The sequence below is a fragment of the Leucoraja erinacea genome, chromosome 15 (genome assembly GCF_028641065.1).
Source record: "Leucoraja erinacea ecotype New England chromosome 15, Leri_hhj_1, whole genome shotgun sequence".
NCBI classification, from domain to species: domain Eukaryota; kingdom Metazoa; phylum Chordata; class Chondrichthyes; order Rajiformes; family Rajidae; genus Leucoraja; species Leucoraja erinaceus.
The window spans coordinates 34,789,431-34,815,773 of record NC_073391.1 but is presented as its reverse complement, the minus strand read 5'-3'; the positions used below and the strand labels follow the sequence as shown (position 1 = coordinate 34,815,773).

The 26,343-nt window shown below is 50.2% G+C and overlaps 1 protein-coding gene across 1 annotated transcript; it reads left to right on the top strand.

Annotated features, from left to right (window-relative positions):
* Nucleotides 1-3,139: 3,139 nt before the first annotated feature.
* Nucleotides 3,140-24,138, top strand: LOC129704183 (pancreatic triacylglycerol lipase-like). Its single transcript, XM_055647120.1, has 13 exons — nucleotides 3,140-3,289; nucleotides 3,995-4,043; nucleotides 5,406-5,566; nucleotides 6,730-6,855; nucleotides 7,461-7,595; nucleotides 8,265-8,373; nucleotides 9,166-9,285; nucleotides 10,371-10,490; nucleotides 13,192-13,310; nucleotides 17,585-17,714; nucleotides 18,555-18,666; nucleotides 20,252-20,419; nucleotides 23,736-24,138. The coding sequence occupies exons 1-13, from the start codon at nucleotides 3,155-3,157 to the stop codon at nucleotides 23,803-23,805; spliced, it is 1,554 nt and encodes a 517-aa protein (XP_055503095.1). The 5' UTR covers nucleotides 3,140-3,154; the 3' UTR covers nucleotides 23,806-24,138.
* Nucleotides 24,139-26,343: the final 2,205 nt, after the last annotated feature.

Sequence of the window (26,343 nt, the reverse complement as noted above, 5' to 3'; positions counted from 1 at the left end):
GTAACATTTCGGGTCGAGACCCTTCTTCAGACTGGTTCGTGATAAAGAAAATGAGAGATGTAGACGGTAATGTGGAGAGTTAAGGAACAATGAATGAAAGATATGCTAAAAAAGTAACAATGATAAAGGGAACAGGCCATTGTAAACAGTTTGTAGGGAGAAGATGAGAAGCTAGTGCGACTTGGGTGGGGGTGGGATAGGGAGAGAGGGAATGCTGGGGCTACCTGAAGTGAGACAAATCAATATTCATACCACTGGGGTGCAAGCTGCCCAAGCAAAATATAAGATGCTGTTCCTCTAATTTGCGTTTAGCCTCACTGTGACATTTAAGGAAACCGAGGACAGAAAGGTCGGTGTAGGAATGGGATGGAGAACTAATATGTTCAACACCAGATACAGTAGATGAGGTTGGAGGAGGTGCAAGCGAACCTCTGCCTAATGTGAAAGGACTGTTGAGGTCCTTGGACAGAGGCGAGAGAGGAGGTATAGCGACAGGTGTTGCATCTTCTGCGGTTGCAGGAGAAGGTGTCTGGGGAGGAGGTAGTTTGGATGGGAAGGAAGTTGCGGACAGAACGGTCTCTGCAGAAGGCGGAAAGGGGTGGAGATGGGAAAATGTGGCTGGTGGTGGGATCCCGTTGGAGGTGGCGGACATTTTAAAGGATTATGTGTTGTATGAAACGGCTGATGGGGTAGAAGGTAAGGACTAGGGCGACTCTGTCTCTGTTGTGACTAGGGGATGGGGGAGCAAGGGCAGAGCTGCGGGGTACTGAGGAGACACGAGTGAGGGCCTCATCTGTGATGGGAGAGGGGAACCCCATTCCCTAAAGAACGAGGACATCTCGGATGTTCAAGTAGGGAACACATCATCTTGGGTGCAGATGCAGCGCAGATGGAGGAATTGGGAGTAGGGGATTTAGTCTTTGCAGGAAGCACGGTGGGAAGAAGTGTAGTTTTTGAGATAGTTGTGGGAGTCAGTGGGTTTGTAATAGACATCAGTCAATAGTCTATTTCTTGTGATGGAGATTGTGAAATCAAGAAATGGGAGGGAGGTGTTGGAGATGGTCCAAGTAAATTTGAGTGCAGGGTGAAAATTGGTGGTGAAGTTGATGAAGTCCATGAGTTCTGCATGGGTGCAGGAGGTAACACCGATGCAGTCATCAATGTAACAGAGATGGAGTTTGGGGATAGGGCCAGTGTATGCCTGGAACAGGGATGTTCAACGTACCTGATGTAGAGACATAGCTGGGGCCTATTCGGGTGCCAATAGCTACTCCTTGGACTTGGAGGAAGTGGTAGGAGTCAAAGGAGAAGTTGTTGAGGGTGAGGACCAGCTCTGCTGGGTGGAGTAAAGTGTTAGTAGAGGGAAATTGGATGGTTCTGCAGTCGAGGAAGGAACTGAGGGCTTAGCCTTCCTGGTGAGAAATTGAGCTGTAGAGTGGCTGAATGTCCATAGTAAAGATGAGGGAATGGGGGTTCGGAATGTGGAAATCATTAAAGAGACGAAGGGCATGTGAGGTATCGGGGTCATAGGTCGGGAGAGATTAGACCAGGGGGGATAGGATGGAGTCGAGGTGCGTGGAAATCATTTCTGTGGGACAGAATCAGGCAGAAACACTGGGTCTGCCAGGTCCGTTGTGTTTGGATTTTGGGGAGAAGGAAAAAACAGGCTGTGCGGGGCTGGAAAATGACAAGGTTGGAGGCTGTGGAAGACACAGGCAGGTGATGAAACCAGTAATGATGTTTGAGATTAAGGCCCAGTGTTCATCTGTGGGATCATGGTGCTAGGACAAGTAGGAAGAGGTGTCTTAGAGTTGTCGCCCAGCCTCAGCCCGGTAGAGGTCAGCGCGCCAGACCACCACGGCACCTCCCTTGTCGGCGGGTTGGATTATAATGTCAGGGTTGCTGCAGAATGTTCGGAGGGTTGTACGTTTAGAGGGGGTGAGGTTGGAGTAGGTAAGGGGTGTAGAAAAGTTGAGACAGTTGATTATGTGTCTTTGATTATGTTGGCTGCTTTTGCAAGGATAGGTAGCCCAGTGCATCTCATTGACCTTGGGTAATCTGGTGCATCACACAGTGACTGGGAACCTCTGTAACTCCTGAAGCATATTACTCCAGGCCCGGGCAATGTCTCAGCTCATACTAACTGTACGTGCCTTCCCCCCCCCCCCCCCAATCAGTCCCAGCTCCCCGCCAACCGCCTTCCCTGCCAAGAATGGTGAGATCCTCGCTCCAGAGAAGGTCTGGTTTACTCAGGTGCTGCAGTGTTTTGTTCAAGATAAGACTCAAGTTAATTTACAAAGAGTCAAGGTTTCATTTATCGTTCAAGGTCCACAGATGGTAACAACAGTAGAGGTGTCTGCAAGGACAGAAAGACTCCACACTGGTGATCTGGTAAAATCTTACTGAAGGTAAGCAAGTGATTTTAATAATTAACTCACCACCATAACACTGACCCAAGCACAGGAACACAATGAGCAGCAGTAGGCCATTCGGCCCTCGATCCTAGCCCACCAGTCACTATGGTGTGGCTGATCTATTCTGACCTCAGCTTCTCCAAAGAACCATGCTGTCATATAGCACGGAAACAGGCCCTGTGGCCCAACTCGCCCATGGTGACCGAAATGCCATATCTAAGCTAGTCCAATTTATCAGCATTTGGCCCAAATCCCTCTAAACGTTTCCTATCCATGTACTCGTCCAAATATCATTTAAATGTTGTTATTGTTCAGAGTCAAGAAGGGTCCCGACCCAAAACATCAGCTGTCAATTTCCTACCACAGATGCTGCCTGACCTGTTGAATTCCTCCAGCACTTTGTATTTTGATCAAAATTCCAGCATCTGCAGTTCCTTGTGTCTCCATTGCCCTGACAGGGGACTTGGATGAGAGTCGTGTACTGTTCTGAATTTGATCCCTCACACACACCTAGACGCACACACACACACAGCCATGCGCACACAGAGACACATACGATCATGCACATACATACCCAAGCACACATACACACACATGAACTCAGTGCACGTGTGTGCCACAGTACACACATACACATACATGTACACAAACATACATACGCACACACGCACACACATTTGAAGAAGGGGTTAACATCAGGGTTTACTTTCTCCGCCAGTGTACGCTGACCTTGTTGCAGCATGTGTAGTGGGTGCTTGGCATTCTCACCGTACAGCTGTGGAACCTCTCACACTGCAGCACCGGCGCCTGTGGGTGGGGATATAAGGAGCAGTGGGGAGCAGCACACCCACGCCCGCCACTCTACACAGACAAAGGTGAGTCTCCATCACCCGTCTCTGTGAGCAGCAGCCCTGACTCACGCGTGAGTTTATCTTACCCAGTTGTGGAGCAGTTCTAGGAACAGGCCCTTCGGCCCACCTTGTCCATGCCGACCAAGTTGGCATACTGGGCTTGTCCTATTTGCTTGCTTTTGTGCCATAGCCCCTCCTATCCATATATCTGTCCGAATGTATTTTAAAAGTCGCAATTGTATCCATTTCTATAGCTTCCTCTGGCAGCTCATTCCAGTTACGGACTACCCTCCGAGTGAAAATGTTGCCCCTGAGGTCCCTCTTAAATCTCTCCCCTTCTCTCTTTAAAAAAGCCTGTGCCCTTTAGTTTTAGAATCCTCTATCATCGGGAAAAGATTGTGAACCATCGTGGGGGAAAGACTGTGAACTTTATCCATTCCCGTCATGATCTTGTGCATCTCAATAAGTTTAATTTAGTTTAGTTCATTATTATCATGTGCGTCAAAGTACAGTGAAAAGCTTCTTGTTGTGTGCTATCCAGTCAAAGAAAAGACTGTATATCATTACAATCAAGATGTCCAAAGTGTGCAGATGCAGGATAAAGGTTAACATTGGTCAAACAAGGGCAGGTGGGACTAGCTGAGATGGAGCAGCTAGGTCGGCATGGACGACAGGGCCTGTTTGCATGCTGTGTGGCTCTGTGACTAAACAGCTCCATTTCTCCTTCAGATGCTGAGGCTGTGGATTCCTGTGGCTCTCCTTCTCTCCAGGATTTGTGGTAAGAGAGCAGGAGACATTGAAGAAGGGTCTCGACCTGAAACATCTCCCATTCCTTCCCTCCAGAGATGCCTCCTGTCCCGCTGAGTTACTCCAGCATTTTGTGTCTATCAACCCTTTTATCCCGTTGTGTCTCTTGCTATCAGTGGAGGTGTGTGCCTTTGGGACGAATATCTCTCTTTGTTTAAACTAAAAATAATTGTGATCAATTATTTACAAAAATGATATGTACAATACAAAACAATACCAACAACCCACCACCATAATACAAAGTAAAACATATATTCTTAAATACTGAATATTAAATAACTATTTCCCACTCCTCGTTAAGGATACATTCCACCGCCCACGGTGCCCAGCGGTTTCCGGAAACCCCCCAGGGCGCTGGTGTGCAGCGCATGGTCCCTTTCGAAAACCAGCCGGGCATGGACGTAACCCCGGAAAAGGGGCAGGCAGTCGGCTCTCAGCAGCAATGTCCCGATGGTATGCGGTCTACAGGCAACGGAAATCTGATTATACTGTAGATTATACTGCAGAAGAAGACTTTATATTTTATTTAACTCTCAATGGATGGTACATTGTGGAGGAAATAACTGCTGATGCTGGTTTAAATCGAAGGTAGACACAAAATGCTGGAGTAACTCAGCGGGTCAGGCAGCATCTCTGGAGAGAAGGAATGGTTAACGTTTCGGGTCGAGACCCTTCTTCAGACTGATGTTACATTGTTCGATTAAATATCATTGTACAAGTTTCCATAGAATAGTAAAACACAAAGTGCTTGAGGAACTCGGTGGGTCAAGCAGCATCTGTGGAGGAAATGGAAGGGCGATGTTTCGGGTCAGGACCTCTCCTCAGACTGAGCCGAGATGTAGTCTGTCCATTCTCACCACAGATGCTGCCTGACCCACTGAGACCTCCAGCATCGTGCTTAGCTCAAGATTTCAGCATCCACAGTTCCTTATCATGGAGTCATGGCACATAAACAGGCCCTTCGGCCCAACTCGTCCATGCCTATCCGAGAAGGCAGGAGAATGAGTGAAAAGGAAAGATAGATCTGCCATAATTGAATGGCAGAGTAATTCGATGGGCCGAATGGCCTAATTCTGCTCAAATGACCTATGAACGTATGCGCGGAGAGTGAGGAACTGCAGGTGCTGGAATCTGGAACAAAACAAAGTGCTGGAGTAACTTAGCGGGTCAGGCAGCGTCTCTGGAAGAGGTGAGGTTGGGGTTGGGACTAGCCGCTGAGTTGCTCCAGCACTGTGTGTCCGGAAGCGGTGGCCGGGTGCTGGCCGCGGGGCTGGCATGGGGAAGTTTGCTCACACGCTACACATTCAGTCGGGTCCTTCCTCCCCACCGGCAGCTGAAGATCAGCCCATCTGCTTCCAGAGGCTGGGTTGCTTCCCGGTGGGTTACCCGTGGACCGGAATACAGGAGAGACCCACGACCAGGGCTCCCTGGAGCCCCGAGCAGATCGCCGCTCGCTTCCTTCTCTACACCAGGCTCAACCCCGACAACTTCCAGGTAACACCCCCCTCCCCCCGGACAGCCGGGTGGGAGAGGGAGAAGAGCAGGGTCCGGGGGATGGGGTGGGCGTGTGGTACAGTCGGATCTCCATCCCCCAGGAGGACGGGCAGAGGGTCACGGGGAAGCTCGAATCACATCACATCCCATCCCTCCTCGCAACATCCGCCGCCGACCCTTTACCGCCGATGCATCTAAATCCGACTCCTGCCCCCAAATGCGCCTTCCTCTGAAGCTGTGTGCTGGTTCCACAAGACAGCTCATGGCTCAGCACGGAAACAGGCCCTTCGGCCCAACGTGCCCATGCCGACCAACGTGCCCCATCTACACAGACCCTTCGGCCCAACGTGCCCGTGCCGACCAACGTGCCCCATCTACACTACTCCCACCTGCCTTCCATAGCTATCCATATACCTATCCAAATGTCTTTTAAAATATTGTTATAGTGTTTGCCACAACTAATTCCTCTGGCAGCTCTTTCCATACACCCACCGCCCGCTGTGTGAAAATAATGGCCCTCAGGTTCCTATTAGGCTGTACAGTGGCGCAGCGGTAAAGTCGCGGCATGACAGCGCCAGAGACCCGGGTTCGATCCTGACTACGAGTGATGTGTGTACGAAGCTTGTATTCCCCCCCCTGTGACCACGTGATATTTTTCCCAAGTGCTCCGGTTTCCTGCCACTCTCCAAAGACATACAGACATAGGTTAATTGACTTCTGTGAAATTGTAAATTGTCCCCAGTGGGGGATAATGGTACTAGGGACAATTTTCAGGCTTGGACTGAGGTCTCTGGCGCTGTAAGGCAGCAACTCTGCCACTGTATCAACCTTATCTACCTGAACATAATCCATATCCCCCCATTCCCTACATATACCCATACCTATCCAAAAGTGTCTTAAACGCCACTCGGTATCTGCCTCAGCCATCTCTCATGCAGCGCTTTCCAGGCACCCACCACCCTCTGCAGCATGCAAGAAAGCTGTTCACTGTAACTTGGTACTGGTGAAAATAATAATACTAAATCTAAAGCTACGCACAGCTCGCTAGTTTCCACCCCGGCCAGGCCACTGCGTTCCCGGACTCCGGCACCCTCCTTACAGCCGGCCGACCCAGGTAGCAACAGCGGTAGTGGTCGGGCATTTGATTTGTGTTCTCTACGCAGGAAATCAGTGGGATCAGTCCACAGACAGTCGATGTGTCAAACTTCAATACCCAGCACCGGACAATCCTGGTGATCCACGGGTACTTGGAAAATGGTGACTCGCAATGGACTGTGGATCTGTGCAAGGTGTGAGTTCGGTGCAGGATGTGAGCTGTGGATATGTGCAAGGTGTGAGCTCAGTGCACGATGTGAGCTGTGGATCTGTGCAAAGCGTGTGCTCAGTGCAAGGTGTGAGCTGTGAATCTGTGCAAGGTGTGAGCACAGTTCACAATGTGAGCTGTGGATCTGTGCAAAGCGTGCTCAGTACAAGGTGTGAGCTGTGAATCTGTGCAAGGTGTGATGTGTTGATTAGTGCAGGGTGAGCTGATCTGTGCAAGGTGTGGACTAGTGTAAGGTGTGAGCTGTGGGTCTGTGCACATTGTGAGGTGTGGATTAGTGCAAGATGTGAGGAGTGCCCTTAGTGCAAGGTGTGGATTAGTGCAAGGTGTGATCTGTGAGTCAGTATGTGGCGTGCAGTGCAAAGTGTGAGCGATGGGCTTGTGCAAGGTGTGAGCTGTGAGTCAGTACACATGGGAGGTGAAGAGTTGGAGCTGGATTGCTAGAATGGAAAAGCTGGGCCGAATGGCTGACTCATGTACAATCAGTTCAAAGCCATTGTGTGACACTAGCAATGGTGTCCCAGTGATGGTGACGCTCTGACTGAACCTGTGCTCTCACTCCTCTCCCTGCAGTCGATTCTACAAGCGGACGACGTTAACTGTGTGGGGGTCGACTGGCGAGGGGGCTCCCAGTGTGTGTTCAGCCAGGCTGCCCAGAACGTCCGCGTGGTGGGAGCGGAAATCGTCTACTTCCTTGAGGCACTGCAGGCGAGTGACTCACTGCCCATCGCTGCTCACAGCAAAACGCCCCAGAGAGCAGGGTGTGGGGTGTAATGGGACAGGGACAGACTGCCTGGAGAATAATGTGGGTGTAACGGAACAGGGGCAGTGTGGAGTGTAATTGGACCGTGTCTGTACAACGATGGAGAGTGCAACGGGACTAGGACAGTGCGTGTACAGGTATGCGGAGTTTAACGGAACAGGAATGGTGTGGGGTGTAACAGGACTGAGACAACAGTGCGGGGATTGTAAAGGGACAGGGACTGTAGCTGTACAACAGTTGGGGTGTAACGGGACAGGGAGTGTCTGCCTGTACACAGTTGGACTGTAAATGAACAGGCCCAGTCTGTCTGTACTACAGCGTGGGGTGTAATGGAACAGGGACAGGGACAACAGTGTGTGGAGCGGTCACATTAGAGTGCCAGAAGCAGTTTGTTTCTCATCGGGTCCTGTTCTGTTTCAGATAACCAGCCTCTGCAGTGTGTGTGTGTGTGTGTGGCAGAACTGTCCATTCCCCCTCTAAAGTGATCAATCCCAAATCCTAGCCCCGCTTCATCTTTCTCAGTTACACACTCTGGTCTCCCCTGACAGTGTGCGTCACGCTGCTGACCTGGGTCTGTGCTAGCTCATCGTATGTGTTGCCCTTGTGTGTACCAGAGTAACTACAACTACACCGTGTCAGACGTGTACCTGGTGGGGCACGGACTGGGTGCCCATGCGGCCGGGGAGGCAGGCCGGAGGAAGACGGGCATCGCCCGCATTACAGGTACGGTCTCTTCCTCCCCCCTCCCCCCACCCCCAACCCGGGGAATCGGGAGGGTCACAGTCTGGGTGGGTGGAGAGTGGACTTCCTAGACATCTGTAAGTCTGCGCGGAGGGTGGGAGAGGTCACACCGGATTGGTCGCGGAGATGATCATACACACTTTAGTTCATAAATTCATAGTTAGGAGCAGAATCAGGCCATTCGGTCCATTGAGTCTGCTAAACCATTCAGTCATGGCTGGTCTATTTTCCCCTCTCAACAACATTCTCATGCCTTCCCGCCGTAACGTTTGACACTCTTACTAATCAAGAATTTGTCAATCTCCGCCTTAAAAATACTCAATGCCTTGGCCTCTGCAGCCATCTGCGACAATTAATTCTGATGTTCCAGAGTAGACAATCCAAGTCTCTCCCTGTAGCTAATACCATCTAATCCAGGCATCGTTCTAGTAAATTTCCTCTGCACCCTCTCCAAAGCCTCCACACCCTTCCAGTAATGGGCCGACCAGAACTGCACGCTATACTCCAAACGCAGCCTTAACCAAAGTCCTATAAAGCAGCATCACGACTTCTTAATGCCCCGACCGATGGTGAAGCCAAGCATGACATATGGCTTATTTGACTATTCTACCAATTGGTAAGCTTGATAGAGTGGTAAAGGGATATTATAAGCTAAGGGGTTGACCTCTGGGATTGTGTTTGTGGCACTGGGTGGCGATGCTGCTAGTTCAGCCGTGGTTTGACTCACGGCTGGAGTTGGGGACACCGGACTGATGCCGAGATTACACTCCCCAGGGCTGGATCCCGTTGCCCCGTACTTCCAGAACACCCCCCTTGAGGTTCGCCTGGATCCCACCGACGCCCTGCTCGTTGATGTGATTCACACGGACGGTTCCATCAAGTCCCCCAGCAAAGGTTGGTGCCGTTAGTGAGCTGCACACCGTCACATATCGCGGCGGAGAGTCGGGGAGCACAGGACCGGCCACAGAGCAGCAAGATCACCGTGCCCAGAACAGGCAGCGTGTGGGTTGGTGACACTCAGGCAGTCCACAATGTGGGAACTGTGTCAGCAGAGATGTAGGCAGAGAGAGGATGTGTGTGAGTGAGTGAGAGAGACTGCGAGGGAGAAGGAGATGGAGAGGGAGACGGAGCAGAAGACTTAGATGTGGCCCTTGTGGCTAAAGGGATCAGGGAGTACTAAGTTGGATGATCAGCCATGATCATATTGAATGGCGGTGCATGCTAGAAGGGCCGAATGGCCTACTCCTGCACCTATTTTCTATGTTTCTATGTTTCTATGTCGGAGAGGGAGATGGAGATGGAGATGGAGACAGTGTGTGTGAAAGAGAGAGACAGAGAGTTAGTGTGTAAGAGAGAGTGAGGAAGTATGTGAGCGTGAGAGAAAGTGTGAGAGTAAGTGTGATACCGAGAGAAAGAGAGAGAGAGAAAGAGAGAGAGTGTGAGACTGAAAGTGTAGGAGAGAGCGAAATAATGAGAGACAGAGAGAACGTGTGGGAGAGAATGGGTGTGAGCGAGAAACAGTGAGAGAGAGAAAGTGTGCGTGAGAAAGAGAGAGATAGCGTGTGTGAGTGTAAGAGACAGAGAGGGAAAGAACGTGTGAGAGGGAGAGAGAGCATGGAGGAGAGGAAAGGAAATAAGTGAAACGGTGAAAAATGGGAAGATTGGGAGAAATATGTGCGGGGTGAGATGAAAAGTGAGACGGTGAGAAACAGTGGGCGAGTGGGGACAGGTTGAGGGACAACCAGAGAGAGAGAGAGTGAGAGAGAATGGCGAGGAGAGCAGGAAAGGTAGAATGAACAAGGAAGAGAATCAGTAACAGCACGGGAGATGGGAGGAATAGCAGAGTAAGAGACAACAGTAAAATGAACGAATGCACCGCGAAATGGCACTAAGAGATACAATGTGGGGGGGGGGGGGGGGAGGTGTGGGGCGAATGTTGCCTTTGCTTGGGCTTGGATGACTGGCTGCCTCTGTCACAGGGTATGGGATGACCTTCCCTTGTGGGCACGTGGACTTCTACCCGAATGGCGGTGAGAACATGCCGGGCTGCTCCAAGAACCTGCTCTCCACCATACTGGACATGGATGGGATCTGGGAAGGTGAATGACGGGCGATGGTGGGGAGTTTAGGCGTGGGGGTGGGGGGGGGGGGGGTAGGGGGATTTGGAGATGGGTGGGGTGGGGGGTGGAGTCCAGGTATCACTCCATGGGATGAGACCCCATCATGGCTTGTGTCTGGAGAGGTTCCACCAGAAGCACCGTGTTCTCCACCAGAATGTCCACCATGTACAGAGAACATTAAAAGCTGGAGTAACTCAGCGGGGCAGGCAGCATCCCTGGAGAATAGATACGCTTCGGTTTAAACCAGCATCTGCAGTTCCTTCTTACACAATGTATCTACAGAGAAGTCAATTAACGTATCTTGTGGGGGTTACAGTAGCCCAGAGCACGTGGCACTGTATTCTGTGATTTCCACAGGAACACGGGCCCTTTAAGTAAAGCACATGGCTCACCGCTCGTTAGAAACGGCTCCCTCTGCAGTACCTCATGTGAGTGGGTTACATGTGTGTAAATTATTCACAGAGCTGTACAGAGCTAGACCTTTCGGCCCACCTTGTCCATGCTGACCGAGTACTCTAACTTGGCCATATCCCCCATATAATTTCCAATCCATATATTCGTCCAAATGTTTAAAAAGTGTTGTATCCACTTCGAAAGCTTCCTCTGGCAGCTCATTCCAGACAGAGGTTCCACTCTGTGTGGAAAAAGTGGCTCCATGAGGTCTCACTTAAATCTCTCCCCCCTCACCTTTAGGCTGTACCCTCTAGTTTCATCTAGAATCATCCACCCTGGGGAAAAGACGTGAAACGTGAGCGTTCACTTTACCCACGCCCCTCATGATCTTTTTTTTAATTTTATTTTTATTAGAAGTACGGTAAATTACAATACTGCACAGCACATATACCTTAATACATTTTTTGTACCGCTTCATTTTTTTTTTGATCTTTAAGAAAAAGATAGAAGTAAAGAAAGTAAAGAAAGTGCGCAAGAGTCGTGAAGTGCAAGAGTGTTGGGAAAAGAAAGCCCCTTAGAAAAGAAGTTAGAGAAGGAAGTAAAGTGAGAAAGTAGACCCTAGAAAAGAAAGAAAAAGAAAATAGGAACAATCGCTCTATTATACCATTAAACTCTGCAGAAAGGGGACTACCAACCAAGTCTGTTTTTGTTGTTTTACCTATAACCTATAGGTGGGCAACCTATACCCAGCCACTGACACCCTCGCAACAAGGGCCGAGTCCCCCTAGTCCTCACCTTTCACCCCACCAGCGGTCACATACAAAAAGTAATCCTCCGTCAGTTTCGCCACCTCCAACGTGACCCCACCACTCGCCACATCTTCCCATCTCCCCCCATATCTGCCTTCCGCAAAGACCGCTCCCTCCATAACTCCCTTGTCACTTCTTCCCTTCCCTCTCGTACCACCCCCTCCCCGGGCACTTTCCCTTGCAACCGCAAGAGATGCAACACTTGTCCCTTTACCTCCCCCCTCGACTCCGTTCAAGGACCCAAGCAATCGTTCCAGGTGCGACAGAGGTTTACCTGCATCTCTTCCAACCTCATCTATTGCGTCCCGCTGCTCTAGATGTCAGCAGATCTATATCGGTGAGACCAAGCGGAGGTTGGGCGATCGTTTCGCCGAACACCTCCGCCCGGTCCGCAATAACCAAGCTGACCTCCCGGTAGCTCAGCACTTCAACTCTCCCTCCCACTCCGTCTCCGACCTCTCTGTCCTGGGTCTCCTCCATGGCCACAGCGAGCAGCACCGGAAATTGGAGGAACAGCACCTCATATTCCGTTTGGGGAGTCTGCATCCCGGGGGGCATGAACATCGAATTCTCCCAATTTTGTTAGTCCTTGCTGTCTCCTCCCCTTCCTCAGCCCCCCTGCTGTCTCCTCCCATCCCCCAGCCTTCGGGCTCCTCCTCCTTTTCCCTTTCTTGTCCCCGCCCACCCCCGTCCCCGATCAGTCTGGAGAAGGGTTTCGGCCCGAAACGTTGCCTATTTCCTTCACTCCGTAGGTGCTGCGGCACCCGGTGAGTTTCTCCAGCTTTTTTGTGTAACCTTTGTTGTTTTACCTCCCGTTACCAGGTCCTGATACCATTTATGGCCCCTCATGATCTTGTATACTTCAATAATGGGCGAAAAGAACTACACAGAGTACTCCAAGTGTGGTCTTACCAAAGACTCGTGCAGCTGCATCATTATGTCCCAACTTTTATGAGTTGAGTGAGTTTAGTTTATCGTCACCTATTCCGGGGTGCAGTGAAAAACTTTTGTTGCGCGCTGACCAGCCAGCAAATGATTCCAATCGAGCTATTCACTGTGAACAGATAAGGTATAAAGGGAATAATGTAAGTAACGTTTAGTGCAAGATAATGTCAGCGAAACCCGATCAAAGAAGGTCCAATGGTCTCCATTGAGGTAGATAGTAGTTTCGTACTTACAGCCTTCCCAATGAATGCAAGCGTCACCACCCTGTCCACCCGACTCACCACTGTCAGGGAATCGTGTACCTACAACACTCTCCGGGGCTTGGCCGATCACTGTGTAAGCCCTGCCCTAGTTTGACGCACCGAGGTGCAACGCCTCACTTTGCCAGAATTACTTTAATATTTGCTGCAATATTCTGAGAGTCACGCAGGGCGCCGTTCCCTCACAAGTCTCTCCCACGTCTGCGACGTCTCCTCGTTGATCTGGGCCTCAGTTGAGCATCTATGAAGCGACGTTGGTTTTGTCCCCCACAGGCTCAATGAATTTTCTCCACTGCAACCATCTGCGAGCCGTTAAGTATTTCACCGAGAGTGTTGGGTCACCGGACGGGTTTGTGGCCTTTCCGTGCGCCACCGACAAGAAGTTTCGGGCAGTAAGTACAGAAGGAAAACACTTTCACTCACAGTCACCCCACCACAGTAACCCAGGCAACAGCCAGAGTTAGACAGTCCACCGTAGTAACCAGATCAATAGCCCAGTACCAGTCATCTCGCTCTAATCCCACATTGGCAATGCACCTTTTGCACTACCGGGACTTGTTTTCTAATTGTGTTTGCACTAACATCTTTTTTTTGCAGTCTTTTTCTTTTCATTGTCTTGTAGAATGTATCTATAATTTATGTTTATGTGTGTCTGAGTCCATGTGCCTGTGATGCTGCTGCAAGCAAGAGTTTCATTATACCTGTACGTCACGGTACCTGTGCGTATGACAATGAACTTGACCTGACACATACCCCACACACGTACAGGCATACACGTTTACTTACACACACATGCTCACACACACCACATGCACGTTCACACATGCACACAGCAAGGGTAGACACATTTAAGAATTTGCAACTTTCTCTTCCTGATACATGGAACATCTAATGAACAGTTTCCCAATCATTCAGCAGTGGGCACGTTTTAGCCAGCTGTCCCTCTCATCACCACAAGGCGGTGCATGTGAGCTATCTGGCTCTGCAGAACAAGAGCAGGTGCTCACTCCCTGAGCACCCCCATCTCTCCCCCTGCTCAGCTCCCCATCTTCCTTCCCGCACCTCTACCCGCTCCGCTCCGCTCCCCACCCGGCAGGTAAGGTTGTAGGGGAAGATTTCGGGAAGATTTCAGTGACAGGCAGCAGATAAAGTGACACACTGGAATAAAAAACCTGGGCCATTGAAACACCAGTGCATAGGCTGGAGGATGCCTAATGTCGTTCCTTTATATAAGAAGAGCAGTTTGGATCCACCAGATAACTGCAGGCCAGCGAGGCTTTATCAGTGATGGGGAAACTACTGGGAGAATCCTCAAGGATAGTATTTATAGGCGATATATAATATATAGTATTATCCCCACTATATGGAGACGGTACAGTAATAGTGCTTGTGCAGGGAAATCCTGCCTCTCTAATCTGACTGAGTTTGATGAGGAGGTTCGTGCGTTCATAAGAAGACACGAAGTGCTGGAGTAACTCAGTGGGTCAGGCAGCATCTCCGGAAAAGAAGAATAGGTGACATTTTGAGTCGGAGCCCTTCTTCCTGGTGTTTTGGGTCGGAAAGGTTCCATTCTCAACCCCTGTAAACTTTGACACCCTGGCTAGCCAAGAACCTGTCAACCTCCGCTTTAAAAATGCCCAAAGACTTGGCCTCCACTGCCGTCTGTGGCAATGAATTCCACAGACTCGCCCCCCTCTGATTAAAGAAATTCTTCCTCATCTTCTTTCTAAAGGCACATCCTTTTATTTTGAGGCAACAAAATAGATTGATGAATGTGGGGTGGTCGCTGTTGCCTGTGTGGACTTTAGTAAGGCATTTGACAAGGTCCCACGTGGCAGGCTGCTCAAGAGGGTGACATGGTGCCCAAGGAGAGCCAGCTAATTGGATCCAAAACTGGCTTGGTGATTGGGGGCAGAGTGTGGTGTTAGAAGGATGCTTTTCTGATTGGAAGTCTTTAACCAGTCGAGTACCGTAGGGTTCGGCGCTGGGACCCTTGTGAGATGCATTTAATAAATTGAATGCAGGGAGGTCCGGCTGGTAGGTTAGTGGATGACGTGGAAGTGGTGGTTGTGGATAGTGTGATGGATGGCCAAGACTTCAGCAGCGTACAGATCAGATGGAAAGTTGGGCAGAGAGTTGGCAGAAAGAGTTTAATCCTGACAAGTGTGACTTTGTGCAATTCGAGAAGTCAGATATGGGGCAGGACATGCATGGTAGATGGTGCAACATACCTGGTAAATGCTGGAACACAGTGGAAAGTTGGGGTGGAAGATTGCAACCTTCACGTGGCCCGCCCTGTTTCGGCTAATGCAATCAACTCGACGTGCGCAAACGGAAGATCAAATAGAACAAGTTGACCTACAACTTTAGGCTGTGCACGCCACACGAAAGAAGAAGAAGTGGAAAGTTGATGAACAGAGGGAGCTTGGGGCCAAGTCCACTCTTCCCGGAAAGTGACAACAAATATTGATAGGGTGGTGACTATTCTAAGCTTGCATTCACAGGTTGGGGCAGAGAATGCAAACGTTGGGATGTGATGTTGCAACTTTGCAAAACGCAGTGAGGAAGGCCATCAAAGGATAGAGCAGGATATAATAATAATAATAATAATAATAATAATAAATTTTATTTATGGGCGCCTTTCAAGAGTCTCAAGGCCACCTTACAAAAATTAAGAAGGTAGAGGAAAAACATGTAAGGGGAATGAAATAAATAGTAGAGACATGACTAGTACACAAAGCAAAGACAGAATTCAATACAAAACACAATATGAGGCAATTAATGCACAGATGAAAAGGGAGGGGGACGTGGGGCTAAGGATAGGCAGAGGTGAAGAGATGGGTCTTGAGGCGGGACTGGAAGATGGTGAGGGACACGGAATTGCGGATCAGTTGGGGGAGGGAGTTCCAGAGCCTGGGAGCTGCCCTGGAGGTGGCTCTGTCCCCAAAACTGCGGAGGTTGGACTTGTGGATGGAGAGGAGACCGGCTGAAGTGGATCTGAGGGACCGTGAGGGTTGGTAGGGGGAGAGGAGGTCAGTGAGATATGGGGGGGGCAGATGGTGGAGGGCTTTGTAGGTGAGGATCAGGATTTTGTAGTTGATCCGGTGGGAGATGGGAAGCCAGTGAAGTTGTTTGAGGACTGGAGTGATGTGATGCCAGGATTTGGAGTGGGTGATGAGTCGGGCAGCTGCGTTCTGGACCAGTTGGAGTCGGTTGATGTAGGTGGAGCTGATGCCAAGGAGAAGTGAGTTGCAGTAGTCCAGTCGGGAGGAGATGAAGGCATGGATGAGTCTTTCAGCAGCGGGAGGTGTGAGAGAGGGTCTGAGTTTAGCGATGTTGCGGAGATGAAAGAAGGAGGTTTTAATGACATGGCGGATGTGAGGCTCAAGGGAGAGGGTGGAATCGAAGATCACGCCAAGGTTGCGGGCCTGGGGAGATGGGGAGACAGTGGTGCCGTCGATGGTGAGAGTGGGGTTATTGATTTTGCTGAGTGTGGCTTTGGAGCCTATGAGGAGGAATTCTCTATGGGGGGGGGGGGGGGGGGGGAGGGGTGGGGGGGGGGGGGGGGGGGGGGGGGGGGGGGGGGGGGGGGGGGGGGGGGGGGGGGGGGGGGGGGGGGGGGGGGTGGGGGGGGGGGGGGGGGGGGGGGGGGGGGGGGGGGGGGGGGGGGGGGGGGGGGGGGGGGGGGGGAGATGGGGGGGGGGGGGGTGGGGGGGTGTGGGGGGATTTGGTGCCGAGGTAGATCTGGGTGTCGTCAGCGTAACAGTGGAAGTCCAGGTTGAAGTGGCGGAGTATCTGACCAAGGGGGAGGATGTAGATGATGAAGAGGAGGGGGCCGAGTACGGAGCCTTGGAGAACGCCTTGAGTGACTGTGGCTGTAGCAGAGGTGTGGTTGTGGAGAGAGATGAAGTGGGATCTGTTGGAAATGTAGGAACAGAGCCAGCTGAGTGCAGAGCCTTCAATGCCGAGGTCTTTGAGTCTGGTGAGCAGGATGTTATGGTTCACTGTATCGAAGGCTGCGCTCAGGTCGAGGAGGATGAGGATGTTGAGGGAACCAGTGTCAGCAGAGGTGAGCAGTTTCTGTGCAATGGAGGGGGCGAAAGCCAGATTGGAGGGGTTCAAGTAGGTTATACTCAAGGAGGTGGGAATGAAGTTGCGACGCAACGATACGCTCCAGGGTTTTTGAAAGAAAGGGAAGGTTTGAGATTGGGCAGTAGTTAATGAGAGAGGAGGGATCAAGACCAGGTTTCTTTAAGATTGGTGTGACAGCAGCAGTTTTGATAGCGGAGGGGACAATTCCTTGGGACAATGAGGAGTTGAAGAGATTAGTGAGGTAGGGGCAGAGAACGGGGAGGCAGGACTTCAGCAGGGGAGTGGGGAGAGGGTCGAGGGAGCAGGTAGTGGGTTTGGACGAGCTGATGAGTTATAGACCGGTTAGAGATGGTGGCAGGTAAATAGCAGATGGAGTTTACTCCGAGCAAGTGTGAGGTGTTGCACTTTGGCAGGTCGAATGTAATGGGAAAGTTTATAGTTAATGACATGTCCCTTAACAGCATGGGGTCCTCAGGCCCCCTATTGGTATTTGGGATTGTTCTCTGCACCAGGGACATGTTACGGGGAGGGTCTTGTGGTGCGCCGGTTGTAACCACACGTGGGTGTGTTTCAGGGGGAGTGCTTTGCATGCCCAGCGGGAGGCTGCCCATCCATGGGGTACGACATGGGCACGTATCGCCCGGACCCATGGCTCCTGCATCAGACCTTCTACCTGAACAGTGGCGAGTCCAGTCCATACGCACGTGAGTCACTCACACCCCCCCAACCTGTAACCACCACCATCCATTCACCGCAATGTACAATATACCCCCATGTAATCGTCCCCAACCAATCACCCTGTCTAATATACTGCATCCAATACCCCATCCAATCCCACTCCTGCAGTCTCTTCCCCAGCATTCCTCCCCTTCCCCCACACTTCCCCTCTCCCCCCCTCCCCCCACACTCCCCTCCCACTCCCCCCTCCCCCCACACTTCCCCCTTCCCCACACTTCCCCCCCCTCCCCCTCCCCCCACTTCCCCCCTCTTCCCCCCACACTCCCCTCTCTCCCCCACACTCCCCTCCCCACAATCCAGCTCCCCCACCCCTTCCCCCCCTCTCTCCACCCGTCTCCCCCCTCCCCCTCTCCCCACCGTCCCCCTTCCCCCCCACCCCTCCCCCTCTCCCCCCCACTTTCCCCCTCTCCCCCACTCCTCCCCCACTCCCCACACCCCTGCTCCCCCACTCTCCGTGCACTCCACTCTCCCCTCTCCCGCACTCCTGCTCTCCCCACACCCCCCTTCACCCCACACCCCTGCTCCCCCCCACCCCCCCCTTTCTCCCCACATTCCAATCTCCCCTCTCCCCCCATCCCTCTCTCCCCACACACTCCCATTCACCCCACACCCCTGCTCCCCACCCTCCCTCTCTCTCCCTGCACTCCACTCCCCCTCTCCCCACCCCTCATTCCCCCACCCCTCCATGCCCCACACTCCTCCCCTTCTACCCAGCTCCGCTCCCTTCCCAGCCCACCCGCTCTCCCCACACAGCCCGTGCTCTGTCCCTCCCGCGCGGTGCCTGACAGTGGTCTCTCTCTCCACAGTCTGGCGATATAAAGTATCGGTGAAACTCTCCGGCTCTCACTCGGTGTCAGGTCGCATCAACGTTGCACTGTACGGCACCAAGGGCATCTCTCGACAGCACCTCGTCACAAAGTAAGCAACAGCCTCGCAACAGCTTGATTAAAACCTCACTTTATTAGCCTGGCTGGCCTTCAGTACAGCATTCTGACCTTAATTAATGTGTTCTGACACTTTATTAGATAACCTCTCTTTATTATAACACTGGCATTTGTTAAATTGCTGTTAAAACACAATGTACGTGCTATGACACCAGGATAAGCGCTCAACCAAGAAAACCAAGCCTATGCCAAAGTAGTATCTAATCTACCTATACACACTTATGCTATAGGACAATAACTAAGTTCATATTCAGTAATAATCTATCTGCACGTCAGCAAAGAAACAAAACAGAGGCGTGTAGATGCCAGTATATCATTGGGATTATCAAGTGGGCACCTGCCTTCACAGGTGTTTCATTGAGTTAGGCCCATGACACTTCGGGAAGACTCAACAATTAGTTCTGGCATCTTAGATCCACCCCCCTCAATCCCTGCTCTCACCACCTATGTTACCCGCTAGCTACATGTGGATAGGAAAGATTTAGAGGGATATGGGCTGGTGCAGGCAAATGAGACTAACTTAGATGATGCTTTTTGGTCGGCCAGGTTTCATTGGACCAACGGGCCAGTTTAGTTTAGTTTAGTTTAGTTTACTTTAATGAAAGAGCGTGTGAACAGGCCCGTCGGCCTGCCGAGTCCATGCCGACCAGCGATCACCCAGACACTAGTTCTATCTTACGCACTCGGGACAATTTACAATTTTACCAAAGCCAATTAACCCACAAACATGTATGTCTGTGATGTGGGAGGAAACTCTGGAGAAACACACGTGGTCACAGGGAGCACAGGCAAACTTCACACAGACAGCACCTGAGGTCAGGATCGAACCCGGGTCTCAATCAATCAATCAATCAATCAATCAGTCAATCGGTTTTATTCGTCACTTGCACAAAAAGAGCAAGTGAAATGAATTTGCCAGCAGCGGTACAATGAAAAAGAACACACAGAAACACAATAAAAATTTAACATAAACATCCACCACAGCATTCATCACTGTGGTGGAAGGCACAACATTTGGCCAGTCTTCCTCCTGTCTCTGGTGCTGTAATGTAGTAATGCCCCTGTCCCACTTAGGAAACCTGAACGTAAACCTCTGGAGACTTTGCGCCCCACCCAAGGTTTCCGTGCGGTTCCCGGAGGTTGCAGGTAGTGGAAGCAGGTAGAGAGACTGACAAAAACCTCCGGGAACCTCCGGGAATCGCACGGAAACCTCGGATGGGGCGCAAAGTCTCCAGAGGTTTCCGTTCAGGTTTCCTAAGCGGGACAGTAAACTCTACCGCTGCACGACTGTGCTGCCCACTTAGTTTACTTTATTATTGTTATGTGTACCGAGGTACAGTGAAAAGCCTTTGTTGTGTGCTATCCAGTCAAAGAAAAGACTATTGCTGATAACAATCAAGCCACCCACAGTATACAGATACAGGATATAGGATACAACATCTAGTGGAAAGGTGCACATTTAGTGCAAGGTGTTTCTGTGTTGTGTGATTCTACGTCTCTGTCTGGGCGGGGATGTAGGATGGGTGAACTAACACTGTCTGGCGTCTGTGTGGCTTCAGGACCAAGCTCCACCCCGGGACCACCTACACCTCCCTTCTGGACGTGGAGTTAGACGTTGGAGACGTCACCAAAGTGAAGTTCCTCTGGGACAACAGTGTGGTCAACATCTTCAGCCCTCAGCTCGGCGCTGATAACATCATCGTGGAGCGAGGACGGGACCAGGCCAGGTCAGTCAGCATGGATCCGATGGGCAGAATGGCCTCGCGCGGCAGGGATGCTGTGATTCACTGACTCGGGTTGATGGTATTAGTGGTGCTGGGGTATTGGGGGGGGGGGGGGTGATTGTCTGAATCGGAGAAGGTGGGGCTTTGATCGGCAACCTCTGATTCAGTTTGTGTGGGGCCGCACTATCAGACAGGAGAACAAAGGCTTCTACACCGGCTCTGTAACAACACACAGTACTATACACCGTCATCGAACGGGTCAGATTCAGATTCAATTTTAATTGTCATTGTCAGTGTACAGTACAGAGACAACGAAATGCAATAGCAAACGGGTGTCAGGGGTTATGGGGAGAAGGCAGGAGAATGGGGTTGAGAGGGAAAGACAGATTAGCCTTGATTGAATGGCAGAGGAGACTAGATGGGCCGAATGGCGTAATTCTGTTCCTTTCACTTATAACCATATGAACTTATGACTTACAACAAAATTAAGCTGGAAAGGGTACAGAAAAGATTGCCAGGACTCGTGGGCCAGAGCTACAGAGAGAGGTTGGGCAGGTTCATAATAATAATAATGCATTTTATTTGCTGGCGCCTTTCTGGACACCCAAGGACACCTTACAAAAGATAACAGAAGAGAAACAAGCATATAGTCGGAGAAAAATAAATAATAAGGACATCATCAATACACAAATTAAAGATAGAAATCATTCCAAAGACACAAAATCAAAAACACAATGTGGAGAGCAGCGGCAGCTAAAGCGCGCCAGCGTCCACTCTCCCTTCCGACAGCCATCTTGCACACAGACTAACATGTTAACTTACACACAGAAAAATCATCCCCCCACAGTGGATACCACTGTGGGGGAAGGCACAAAGTCCAGTCCCCATCCCAAGTTCACCCAAAGCCAGGCCTATTGAGGCCACCGCTATTGCCTCTACAGAGGCCCGATGTTCCTGGCTGTTCTGGTTCAGACTTTATTCCTTGGCGTGCAGTGGGATGCACGGTGATCTTATAGAGGTGTGTAAAAGGGAATAAATATGGTGTGAATACACAGTCTTTTACCCAGAGTTGGGGAACCAAGAACCAGAGGACATAGGTTTAAGTTGAGAGGAGAAAGATTTAATAGGAACCCAAGGGGCAACATTTTCACTCAGTGGGTGGTGGGTGTATGGAACGAGCTGCCAGAGAAGGTAGTTGTGGCAGGTGCTATAGCAGCAGTTTTAAGACATTTGGACAGGTACATCGTTAGGAAAGTTAGTATACAAACTTAAAGCACACGGCATTGGGGGTTCAGAATTGATGTGGATAGAGAACTGGCTGGCAAACAGGAAGCAAAGAGTAGGAGTAAACGGGTCCTTTTCACAATGGCAGGCAGTGACTACTGGGGTACCGCAAGGCTCAGTGCTGGGACCCCAGCTATTTACAATATATATTAATGATCGGGATGAGGGAATTGAAGGCAATATCTCCAAGTTTGCAGATGACACTAAGCTGGGGGGCAGTGTTAGCTGTGAGGGGGATGCTAGGAGACTGCAAGGTGACTTGGATAGGCTGGGTGAGTGGGCAAATGTTTGGCAGATGCAGTATAATGTGGATAAATGTGAGGTTATCCATTTTGGTGGCAAAAACGGGAAAGCAGACTATTATCTAAATGGTGGCCGATTGGGAAAGGGAGATGCAGCGAGACCTGGGTGTCATGGTACACCAGTCATTGAAGGTAGGCATGCAGGTGCAGCAGGCTGTAAAGAAAGCGAATGGTATGCTAGCTTTCATTGCAAAAGGATTTGAGTATAGGAGCAGGGAGGTTCTACTGCAGTTGTACAGGGTCTTGGTGAGACCACACCTGGAGTATTGCGTACAGTTTTGGTCTCCAAATCTGAGGAAGGATATTATTGCCAATAGAGGGAGTGCAGAGAAGGTTCACCAGACTGATTCCTGGGATGTCAGGACTGTCTTATGAAGAAAGACTGGATAGACTTAGTTTATGCTCTCTAGAATTTAGAAGATTGAGAGGGGATCTTATAGAAACTTACAAAATTCTTAAGGGGTTGGACAGGCTAGATGCAAGAAGATTGTTCCCGATGTTAGGGAAGTCCAGGACAAGGGGTCACAGCTTAAGGATAAGGGGGAAATCCTTTAAAACCGAGATGAGAAGAACTTTTTTCACACAGAGAGTGGTGAATCTCTGGAACTCTCTGCCACAGAGGGTATTGAGGCCAGTTCATTGGCTATATTTAAGAGGGAGTTAGATGTGGCCCTTGTGGCTAAGGGGATCAGGGGGTATGGAGAGAAGGCAGGTACGGGATACTGAGTTAGATGATCAGCCATGATCATATTGAATGGCGGTGCAGGCTCGAAGGGCCGAATGGCCTACTCCTGCACCTAATTTCTATGTTTCTATGTTCCTATGAAAGGTTTTACACAGGAAATCCTCTTCTGGATTCACAGTTTGCAATTCTTCAATCCTTTTGCAATAACCCCGCACACCTGTTGTTGTTCTATTACCTGTCAGGCTTTGCTCCGCCCCACCTTTCTTTCCCCCCAATCCGCGCAACCAGTCTGAAGAAGGGTTCTGACCTGAAATGTCACCTGCCTACCATATTCTCCATAGATGCTGCCTGACCCACTGAGTTACTCCAGCTCTTTGTGTCTTCCATGGAAGATCACAGTTGCTGATGTTAGTGTTGTACAGTGTTCAAGAGCCTGGTGTATAAAATCCGGAGGGGAATAGAGACGGTGAACGCACAGGCTTTTTCCCAGAGTAGAGAGATTAAGGACTGGAGGAGATAAGTTTAAGGTGAGAGGGGAAAGATTCAATAGCAACTTGAGGGGGTAACCTTTTTACACAAACCGTGGTGAGTGTATGGAACAAGCTGCCGGGGGAGGCAGTCGAGGAAGGTACTATCGCAACGTTTAAGAATAATTTAGACAGGTACACGGATAGGATAAGTTTAGAAGAATGTGGGCCAAACACAGGCAGGTGGAAATAGTGTGGATGGGGCATGTTGGTCGGCATGGGCAAGTTGGGCCGAATGGCCTGTTTCCGGGCCGAATGGCCTGTTTCCATGCCGTATGATTCAATGAAAAGAAAGGACAAATTGGAAAACAGACAATATCTTAACTCTGAAACAAACAGATTTCTCTCTCCCTCTGACGGTATAAAGGATGGAGTGTAGGCAGGTAGCTGGGTATAACAAAAGGGTCAGTTATAATCTCTGTGATCATGGGAGAGATTTGATGGAATGAATGGCTTCACATGGTCTTCAGGGGTAGGGGTGGGTTTGCATATTCTCAAATCTTTGCTTTGCCCCCTTGCAGGTTCCACTTCTGTGGGAAACAGATGGTTGCTGAGGGTACCCTGCAAACTCTGATGCCCTGTGCCCAGTAGACGCAGTTCAGCCCATCAGGAGCTGCTGGTGACTGAGACCAAAAACCAGCTGGAATTGACAGAGCTTCGATCCTAACCCTTCAACCAAACAGACATGGGCACATGACCTGAAAGCAGACAGTCTCCTGTGGAAGAGAGGGTCTGACAGGGAGGGCCATTTAATAGCTGCCAAGTGGATAGATCAGAGCAACTGAGTCAAGAGACCCACTCCATGACACAGAAGACCACAAACAATGACAATGACAATTAAAATTGAATCTGAATCTGAATCTGAAACAACTCTGAGTTTGTATCTGATCTACAGACCAGTGTAATAAAGCCTGTTTGCCCGTGTCTCATCTCATCTTCTAGATTTGTGGCGATGAAGGCTTTTAGCAAACTGTCTTCCCTTTTCCAATGTTCTTCTCCATCTCCCCACCACTGCCACAAAGAGTCTGAAGAAGGATCTTGATCAGAAACGTCATCCATCTGAGTTCTCCAGAGATGCTGCCTGGCCCATTGAGTTAGTCCCGCACTTTGTGTTCTTTTGAATATTAATCAGCACCTGCAGTTTCTTGTTTCTACCTGGGGAATCATGTATCGAAGCTGGGATGTGTAGGAAGGAACTGAAGGTGCTGGTTTACACTGAAGATAGACACAAAATGCTGGAGTAACTCAGCAGGTCAGGCAGCATCTCTGGGGGAAAAGGAGTAGATCGCGTCGAGATCCTTCTTCAGACTCGAGAGACCAAGGGGGAGGGAAATTAAAGATATGTAAAGGTACAGAAGCCAGATACAGAGGAGCAATCACAGAGGGGGAGCAGCAAGTGAGGGGACATTAGGTTACATCTCCATATCTCTCTCACACTCACAGAGCAGGGTCGGTCGGCATAGACAAGTCACCGGAAAGGTTACCCTGTAACGATCTGACACATGCTTCCTCTACAGGCATGTGGGTTTATATAGTGATGTAAACTTAAATAGTGATGCTCCCTTTACACTGTCCCAACACAAACTTGACTTGAAGCTCTTGATCATCTCCACTACCATCCCATTGACCCTGTAGCAAGGGTGCAGCGGGTAGAGCTGCTGCCTTACAGCACCAGAGACCCGGGTTCAATCCTGACCTTGGTTTCTGCCTGTGTGGAATTTGCACATTCTCCCTGTGACCATGTGGGTTTCCTCCAGGGTGCTCTGGTTTCCTCCCAAATCCTACAGACGTGCAGGCTTGTAGTTAGTTGACTTGCGTAACTTGCCCAAGTGGATGAGAAAGTGGAATCACATAGAACTAGTGAACGGGTGATCAATAGTCAGCGTGGACTCGGTGTCTTGAAGGGTCTGTTTCAATGCTGTATCTCTAAACTAAACTAAACTGATGCTGTTTGGGGTGTCTACCCTCACGGTGGTGCAGCGGTAGAGTTGCTGCCTTGCAACGAATGCAGCGCCGGAGACCCGGGTTCGATCCCGATTACGGGTGCTGTCTGTACGGAGTTTGCACATTCTCCCGGTGACCTGCTGTGGGTTTTCTCCAAGATCTTCGGTTTCCTCCCTCACTCCAAATACGTACAGATTTGTAGGTTAATTGGCTTGGTAAATGTAAAAATCGTCCCTAGTGTGCGTAGGACATCATTGGTCGGCGTGGAAACGGCGGCCCCGAAGAGCCTGTTTCCATGCTGTATCTCTAAAACTAAAACTCCTCATTGCCTGGTCAAGAAAGCCCCTGTCCCACTTAGGAAACCTGAACGGAAACCTCTGGAGACTTTGTGCCCCACCGTGCGGTTCCTGGAGGTTGCAGGTGGTTGCCGGAGGTTGCAGGTAGTGGAAGAAGGTAAGGAGACTGACAAAAACCTCCAGGAACCTCCGGGAACCGCACAAAAACCTTGGGTGGGGCGCAAAGTCTCCAGAAGTTTCCGTTCAGGTTTCCTAAGTGGGACAGGGGCAATTACTCACTCCTTTGCCTTGCTGACCAGAGGAGGTGGTTGAGACCAGCACAATAACAACATTTAATAGACATTTGGACAGGTACATGGATGGGCAAGGTTTAAAGAGATACGGGCCAAACACTGCAAATGGGTCTAGTGTAGATGGACTGGATGGGCCGAGGGGTGTGTTGCTATGCGGTGTGACTCTATGATGCTTTAATACTAAATTCCCAGCTGAGGTGTGTATGTCAGAGAGATTGACAGTGATCAAGGAAGCAAAAGAAATTCAGCGGATGGGAGTGTTTTACTTGTCAGGAGTGAGACAAATTGAGCCCCAGATAAGCAGTTTTGTTTTATTGATCATCTCAGTTTTCAACGTGACTGATGTAAAAAAAATTGTCAAGTCTCTAATTGACATTGAACCCTTATTCCCCATGCAGTGAGTGGCAGTCGGTAAGTCTGAGAGACTGTGACAAGAGAGACAGGAGAATGTTAAAGAGAAAGATCGTTTACAGAGAGAGTGAGACAGAGAGAGCAAGGGATCAAGAGAGAGATGGAGAGAGAGAGAGAAGGAGAGGAGGGGAAAATAGGTTTGAGAGAGAGTGAAAGTGACAGAGACAGAAACAAGAGTCAAGAGT